The following is an 8,872-nucleotide window of genomic DNA, read 5'->3' on the forward strand; positions in this document are numbered from 1 at the left end:
CCGAGCGTGGTGTTGGCCACGCACCCCCTCGTGTGCCGTGCCGGCCTCTATAGGTGCTCGCTAGCAGCACTTGCCACAACAGTCTGGTCAGGCTATATGTCTTGATAAGCGACGTTTCGGGCAATGGCCCCTTCGCATTTGCGCACTGACTGAGTGCAGCCACTCACCCAAAAGACAGAGACCCCCCCCCCCTCCTCCGTATAGCCTTAACAGACTGTGAGGGCAAGTGCTGTTAGCGAGCACCTATGAAAGCCGGAATGGCACACGAGGGGGTGGGTGGCCAACACCACGCTCGGACGCCTTTGTGTCCCTAGCGGCGATGTTTACACACCGCACCAGGTACTCATTTTGAGGCTGAGTGTTGGTGGCCGTGAGCGGGAGTCGAACTCGGATCCACCCACTCACTCACCTACTCAGAACACTCACTGGCTCGCTCAACCACTCACTCACCCACTCACTCACCCACTCACTCACCCACCCACCCACTCACCCACCCATCCAACCAACCACCCACCCACCCACTCACCCACCCACTCACCACCCACTCACTCACCACCCACTCACCCACTCACTCACCCATCCACTCACTCACCCACCCACTCACCACCCACTCACTCACCCACCCACTCACCACCCACCCACTCACCACCCACCCACTCACCCACTCACCACCCACCCACTCACCCACTCACCACCCACCCACTCACCACCCACCCACTCACCACCCACTCACTCACCTATCCACTCACCCACCCACCCACTCACCTATCCACTCACCCACCCACCCACTCACCCACTCACCCACTCACTCACTCACTCACCCATCCACTCACCCACCCACTCACCACCCAGCCACTCACCACCCACCCACTCACCACTCACCCACCCACCCACTCACCACTCACCCACCCACCCACTCAGCCACTCACTCACCCATCCACTCACTCACCCACCCACCCACCCACTCACCCACCCACCCACCCACTCCCCCACCCACTCACCCACCCACCCACCCACTCCCCCACCCACTCACCCACCCACTCACCCACCTATCTCACTCATCCACTCACCCACCCACTCACCACCTACTCACTCACCCACCCACCCACTCACCCACCCACTCACCCACCCACTCACCCACTCACCACCCACTCACTCATCCACTCACCCACCCACCCACTCACCACCCACTCGCTCACCCACCCGCCCACCCACCCACCCGCCCACCCACCCACCCCACCCACTCACTACACCCACTCACTCACCCACCCGCCCACCCACTCACCCACTCACTCATCCACTCACCCACCCACTCACCACCCACTCACTCACCCACCCACCCACTCACCACCCACCCACTCACCCACCTACTCACCCACCCACTCACCACCCACCCACCCACTCACCCACCCACTCACCCACCCACCCACCCACTCACCCACCCACCCACTCACCCACCCACTCACCCTTGCAAATGAGACCAATGCTGGTCTCTTGAGGTCTCCGCTGGTCACACGAACTCAACTCAACCCCAGAAACATCCGCGACGTTGTCCCCGCGGGCTCTCCACGTCACACCCCAGACAGGTCGACTTCTCCTGCACAGCAGGTTCACTTACACGGTAGTATTTACTTTGTAATCCTTTGAGCTTATTCAGTTAATCTTGGCTATTATTGAAAGGTGTGTCTCTTACTATTAAACTAGTTTTAGTTTTACCTAGTAAGCCCCCACTGAGCTCTTTCTCAGAAGCAACCGGGCCACAAACGATAGCTCAACGAAGTGGCGTATCCCGTTGAAATGTATAGCAGGCAAATACTCTGAAAGCATGTGTATTCTAAACGTGGAAAGAAAAAAACCCCGCAGCACCTGAAGAAAATCTACGCTACGCGACCACGGGGAGAGAGAGAGAGAGAAACACGCAGACTCTAAATACAGCAGCAGGCATCGTCAGGGTCGGGATCGAACCCACGACCTCCTGCCTAGCAGGCGAGGTAGTCAACATCTCCTAGCCACCGTGATGATGATGAGAGAGAGAGACACGCAGACTCTAAATACAGTAGCAGGCATCGTCAGGGTCGGGATCGAACCCACGACCTCCTGCCTAGCAGGCAAGGTAGCTAACATCTCCTAGTCACCGTGATGATGATGAGAGAGAGAGACACGCAGACTCTAAATACAGCAGCAGGCATCGTCAGGGTCGGGATCGAACCCACGACCTCCTGCGTACCAGGCAAGGTAGTTAACATCTCCTAGCCACCGTGATGATGATTAGAGACACGCAGACTCAAAATATACAGCAGGCGTCAGGGTCGGGATCGAACCCACGACTTCCTGCGTACCAGGCGAGGTAGTTAACATCTAGCCACCTTGATGATGATGAGAGACACGCAAACTCACAATAAACAGCAGGCGTCAGGGTCGAGATCGAACCCACGACCTCCTGCATAGCAGGCGAGGGAGTTAACATCTAGCCGCCTTGATGATGATGAGAGACACGCAAACTCAAAATAGACAGCAGGCGTCAGGGTCGGGATCGAACCCACGACCTCCTGCATAGCAGGCGAGGTAGTTAACATCTAGCCACCTTGATGATGATGAGAGACACGCAAACTCAAAATAGACAGCAGGCGTCAGGGTCGGGATCGAACCCACGACCTCCTGCGTACCAGGCGAGGTAGTTAACATCTAGCCACCTTGATGATGATGAGAGACACGCAAACTCAAAATAGACAGCAGGCGTCAGGGTCGGGATCGAACCCACGACCTCCTGCATAGCAGGCGAGGTAGTTAACATCTAGCCACCTTGATGATGATGAGAGACACGCAAACTCAAAATAGACAGCAGGCGTCAGGGTCGGGATCGAACCCACGACCTCCTGCATAGCAGGCGAGGTAGTTAACATCTCCTAGCCACCGTGGGGACCGACTCGGGTTGCCCGAGTCTGGAGGAGACCCTCTCATGCGAGCACTGTGCCTGCCTATTTACAAAACTATTGATCGGGAAACACGTTTCGAGTGGTTCTCATCAGCCCCCCTTCCCCCCTTTGTGTAAACAAACAAGGGCTGTCTCCAGCTCTTCTTGTCCACTGTGTCTGGTATCACTATTTTATGTGCCGTGAAGAAGGGCCATTGCCCGAAACGTCACCAATGTTTCCTTTTAAGGCCACACACATGCGGTGTTATCGGCAGGCACCGTGTTGAGTTTTGTTTGGTGTTTATTGCATAAACCACGAGTATAAACAACAGCAGCAGCAGCACACACACGAACTCGTGTACACAAAGCACTCGGCTCTTGTACTCGATGCAAAACAACCATCGGTACTTCCTGAACAACTGCATTGTGGCCCTCTTGTCTTATAAACAATGTATTTATTTATTCAGGAAGACCACCCTGAGTCAAAGGACTCCTTTTAAGGAGGATCCTGAATTGAGTTTGTATTTTAAGTTGTGTTCAGCCAACCAATGACGAGTTGTGTTTATCATTCACGTGGGGGGAGGTAGGAGCCCGGAGCACCCGGAGAAAAACCAGGGCTTGGGCGAGGGGGCAACGCTCTATCCCCGTAGGGATTGAAACAGATGGCGATTAGTCCCACTTGCTGTCCCGCTGTCTGCTGGCGAGCCAGGGTATGGAACCTCCTCGACGCCCACCCACGGGGAGGGAGTTTCCCACCATCTGTGTGTGATCCACCAACCCTCGACGTCGCCTCCACAGTGCTGGGTCACAGGCCACGTGCAGCATGGCCACCACCGCTCGCCCGTGCGCACACGACTCTGTGTTGTGCTGGGATACTCATCCCAGCAGCGTGCGCCGTGACGGTGTGGTGGGGCTTTCTCGTCAATGCAGATGTTGTGATTGTTGTTGGCTGTCATCAAGCTCATGGGTCTCAGAGTGGATGTGGGCACTCTAAACGGACAGGACACGGTTGCCAGAGGGAGACTTTGCAGCAGTGAGGATTGGTGACTGTACCGTGCTGATGAGTCCTGGTGATGATGAAACCGGTCCACTGCGTCACCTGCTGCTGTTGCTGTCAGTCAGTCACATTCGCTCACATTTATTGTGGTGGAGACCTAGCAAGATGCCTACAATGCAGTTCTTGAGGCACTGCTGATGGGGTTGTTATTGTTCATAGAGCACAAACGCGCGAGTCGTTGTACACTTTTCCCGTGTGCTGTTCACAGGCAGCAGGCAAGCGGGTTTCCACCCTGAGTCACATTTAAGACATTTTTTGGCAAGCTCCTTTTATAGATTTTTATTGATATCATAAGCCGTAGATACGACGTTGTCTTTTAACCCACATGCGAATCAAACAGCTTTACATATTAAGTCCCTAAATCTGATGTCTACCATCATCACATCAGTAGCTGACGCGGGCAATATCTTTTTTCAGTAGGCTGACTAATCCCTGACTTTTAGACGACATCTCCTGAGGGCACAGAGGACGGCTCCTCCCAACCAAGAGGAACCCCCATTCCAGAAGACATTCTTCTGGACGTCTTTTAACGTGAGCTTTACCCAGAGACTTGCCTGGAACTCTCTATAGACCTACCTATACCTACACAGAGACCTGTCTAAAACTACCTGGGTTTTCACCTGGAGCTGCCTGCCCTGGGGGGGGGGGGGGGGGTAGCTACCGTGAGGTGAAGCCTCGTCCTTTGCCTGGACTCGTCTCTGCAGGCCCCGTATGACCTAGCCTAGCCTAGTCCAGTGTCCGACCCCGTCCTCCGCCTAGCAGCCTGTATCTTGCATGCGCCCAGGGCACACCAAACGCCTCGGAGCAGGGGTTTCCCGAGTCTGGAGGAGACCCTCTAATGGTAGCCATTGGGAACAAGAATAAGACCCTTCCATGATTCTACAGAGCGGTGGGCAAAGGTACTTGAAGGCAACTTATTAAGGACGTCAAGATGCCCAGCGCCATCCCTTGTCTGTGTTTGGTTCCACTGGGTTGTTATAATTCTAGGCCTCACGCTCCACAGACAGCAGCCATCATTCCACGTTCATTTTGTACATGAATGTAGCATTGTTACCCTTGAGCATTCAGTTTCTCTCATTTGCTTTGGTCTGTCCTGGTAAGACATGGGGAATAGGCGAGATACGAGAGAGGTGAGAGAGGTGAGGAATCAAGTGAGGCACAGGAGAGCGTTGAGGTGAGGGACCAGGTGAGGCCATACATGGGAGGTGAGGCAACAGGTGATGGACTAGGTGAGGAGTATGGAACAGGCGAGAGATGGGGCATCGGGTGAAGCCACAGGTGAGAATTAAGGTGTGGAACCAGGTGAGATGCGTGGGGGTGAGGCACCAGGTGAGGAGAAACAGGTGAGACACAGGTGAGGCAAAGGTAAGGAGTGAGAGACCAGGTAAGGCGGCAGCATCAGAACACGAATCTGGAATCTCATCCTAGGCTCCGTGACGTCATAACTAATCACCATGTTACATCATCACCATGAACATCTTTACGATTATCATCATCAGTAATATTATCATGTTTAACGTCATAATATTCGCGTTAAACATCAACATCAGCGGCACGTTGAAGTCGGACACGGCCGGCACGCGTGGTCAATTGGTACGCTGCATTAATTAACTCGGATGTCGCAACTCCGTGACGTCACCCGTGTTATTTGCGGGGCGTGGGGAGAGGTGTCACCCCCCCCCCAAACACCTCCACCACCGCCCTGATGAAGGGCTACCACGTGGGGGTGGGCGAGGGGGGGTGTCAGTGTACGGGCCCCGAGGGCGACTTGAGCGCGTGGTAGCCCAGACTCCCGCCCCCCCCAGAGCACGTGACGCCCTCCAGAGGGGTCGAGCAGGGGGGGTCCTCCACCCCTCCTCCCACAGCGGAGCCCCCCTTCCCGGAGCAACCGCAGAGCGAGGAACTTGAGGCGGCGGCGACTGGCAGAAGGAGCAGGGGTGGGGGGGGGGGAGATGTCACGTGAACGGGTGTCATGTAGTCATGGCTTTGTCATGAAGGTATGGAGTTGTGTGATGAGGTGTATGATGAGGTGTGAGTGTGTGACGAGGTGTGAGTGCGGTTAGCGTGCTGCGCTGCGAACCGGGCGACCCGAGTTCGATTCCCGCTCACGGCCGACATCATTTGCGATCATCTGAGTCGATCCTGGGCCTCCCCTAGATCGACTCAGCCTCAAATGAGTACCTAGTATGGTGTGTAAACATCGCCACTGGGGAGACATAGGCGGCCGGGCATGGTTCTATCCACCCACCCCCTCGTGTGCCATTCTGGCCTTCATAGTTGCTCGCTAACAGCACTTGTCCCAACAGTCTGTTAAGGCTATACGGGTGATCTTTGTCTTTGTAATGAAGTGTGAGTGATGAGGTGAGGTCCTCGTCCTCACCAAGTGTAGAGGAACACGGAGGCCGTGATGAGGGTCAGGAAGCCAAGGAACGTGGCGAGGATGAAGAGGTTGGAGCAGAGGAGTTTAGTACACTTTGGAGGACCTGCCACACCAGGCCACACCATACCAACCACACTTTACAAACCACACCGCACCAACCACAACTCATCAACCACATCATCCACACCCATGATGACGATGGTGACGATAATGGTGATGATGATGGAGATGGAGATGCTGATGGTGACGATGACAGTGATGATGCTGATTGTGACGATGATGATAGTCACAATGATGATAGTAACGATGATCAAATATGTTACCTGTTGTTAAGCACTCCCCCCACTCTCCGCTGGGCGATGCGGTTAATATCCCGGCCGTCGTCACATTTTCTGAGGTGGTGGTTTCTGTGCCACCACACGCAACCACACACAACCTTACACAACCACATGCAACCTCATACAACTACATGCAACCACATGCAACTTTACAAAACTGAACTCAACCACAGACAACGATTCATCCATATACCCTGAGCCTTCACTCAACAAACTCACTCACCCACTCACCACACTGCAGGTAACATCACTTCTCTCTCCGTTTCTTCCCTTCACTGCTTCACGTTGGAATTTCCTCCCTTCATCTCTTCCACCCCACAAGTTGTTGTAATAACCTCGCTCAACGCTGTCTGTTGCTGGCCACGTACGTGCTCGGCAACTTTGATAAAAATAAAAATCCGTAGCACCACCACCAGATGGCGCACAGCTCACAGAGAAGGCCCTTGCCGATAACATCTGGCAGTCCACCAGCACTGGTTCCGATGTGAGCCCGGCTTTGCTGATGAGACACTGAACCTGGAAACCAGTCCAGAATTTGCCTGTATGTAGTCCCTCGGTTAACGTTTTTAATCCGTTCCACGAAAACTACTGCTCACCGAAATAACGGTTAATCCAATATGGGAGTCTGCACAACATAACTGTTTCCACTGCCAAAACAGAAAACGTAATGTAAACAAAGCCAGTCGAGGTCTGAACGGGCACAATGGGCGTCGCTGATTGGCTGAGGCATCCTCAGCCCACGTACGAGCGCTCGGATTGTAAATTGGCGCCCGCGTGCATAACGTAAACACGTTACCGCTAGACAAATGTTACGTTAGTCGAAACCATGGGGTCCTATGGGAAGCAAAACGTGAACCGGAAAAACCGTTAACCGATGTCCCTGTTAACCGAGGGAACTCCTATATTGCACCGATACTTCTGCGATTATGGAATTGCAGTAGGGAGGCAGTGTGGCTGATAGGATGGGTAAAAACTTGATTCATGGATTCAGATAAACTCTTGACTCTCACTAAAACACGCAGTGGATCGTGCATTTGAGAATCTAGGGAGACGAAGGTGGTCGGGTGTGGTGCCTGCCACACCGCCCCCTCGTGCGCCATCCTGGCCTTCATCGGTGCTCGCGCACAGCATTTGCCTCAAACAGCTGTGTAGACCACACGGGTGATCTTTGTATCGGTGTGTTTTGTGGTAGTGCTGTCATAATAGTGGCCCGAGTTCGATTCCTGGCCATGGCTATTGATAATGATCTGAACCAGCCATAGGCCTCGCCTAAGTCGAATCGGCCTTCGTAGGTGCTGCTCGCAAACAGAACTTGTCCCCACAGCCTGTGCAGGCTACACCGGAGACCTTTATATTCTAATCTAATCTCTTACGTCTTTACGGCGTGGCCGAAAGGTTCCAGCTATTCGCAGAGCCTGACATTATGTCTAAAGCATTCCAAGGGCGCCCCAGTGGCAGCTAAACCTGTGCAGCACAACCGTCATCGCTGTGCAGTTGATGCCGAGGCGTGCGATACCAATTCAGAGATACTCTTGGACTTTGTACAAACTCTTCGACTTTGTACAAATTCCGATTTGTGACGCTCTCGGGAACGACGTCACGGGATCTTTAACGCCCCCGCAAGCGAAGAGTGGCAAGTATTAACGTCACGGTCAACACACGGACTCGAGTATTAATCGGGGTGGCCTGCCAAATTTACAAGCGCGGCGGCGCAGATGAGCGTCTCCACCGGGACAGAACTGACCGACCCAGGGGCTCCCGGCACCGCTCCACTCGCCCCACCCGCTCCACTCGCTCCACTCGCCCACGTAGCGGTCGCGCGCCGCCACCTCGACGAGCAGCGGCGCGCCGGGCCGAGCGTCCTTCACCAGGAAGCGCGGCTCGTCCACCCCGTCGTCCAGCTGGGGCCGCGTAGGAGGGGCAGCGGGGGCAGGCACCGCACAGGGAAGACACGCGGAGACACGCGGTAAGACGCGGTGACGCGCAGAGTGGCGAACTGAACGCAGAGACCCGTAGAGTCACGGAGAAACATGCAGAGAGACACAGATACGTGGGCATTTAGAAACGTAGGGAGACGTGCTGACACACAGAGACACTGACACGCACAGACATTTTCCAATCCACTGCGGGATGCAGGCTTTCCTACCCAGTGCAGGGCTTCCTTTCTCTTTCCCTATCCCTCC

The 8,872-nt window shown here is 54.5% G+C and overlaps 1 protein-coding gene across 1 annotated transcript in view; it reads right to left on the reverse strand.

The window, feature by feature from the left end:
- Positions 1–3,315: 3,315 nt before the first annotated feature.
- Positions 3,316–8,872, reverse strand: part of LOC133343611 (uncharacterized) — a 28,063-nt gene continuing 22,506 nt past the window's right edge. Inside the window, exons 2-5 of the mRNA XM_061553302.1 lie at positions 8,434–8,685; positions 6,675–6,758; positions 6,352–6,454; positions 3,316–5,890 (exon numbers count right to left, since the gene is read on the reverse strand). Of these exons, the coding sequence (XP_061409286.1) occupies positions 5,575–5,890; positions 6,352–6,454; positions 6,675–6,758; positions 8,434–8,685 (755 nt within the window). The 3' untranslated portion in view covers positions 3,316–5,574. The remainder of the gene's footprint in view (positions 5,891–6,351; positions 6,455–6,674; positions 6,759–8,433; positions 8,686–8,872) is intronic.

The sequence above is a fragment of the Lethenteron reissneri genome, chromosome 18 (genome assembly GCF_015708825.2).
Source record: "Lethenteron reissneri isolate LAM-NWPU_2019-01 chromosome 18, ASM1570882v1, whole genome shotgun sequence".
Lineage (NCBI taxonomy): Eukaryota > Metazoa > Chordata > Hyperoartia > Petromyzontiformes > Petromyzontidae > Lethenteron > Lethenteron reissneri.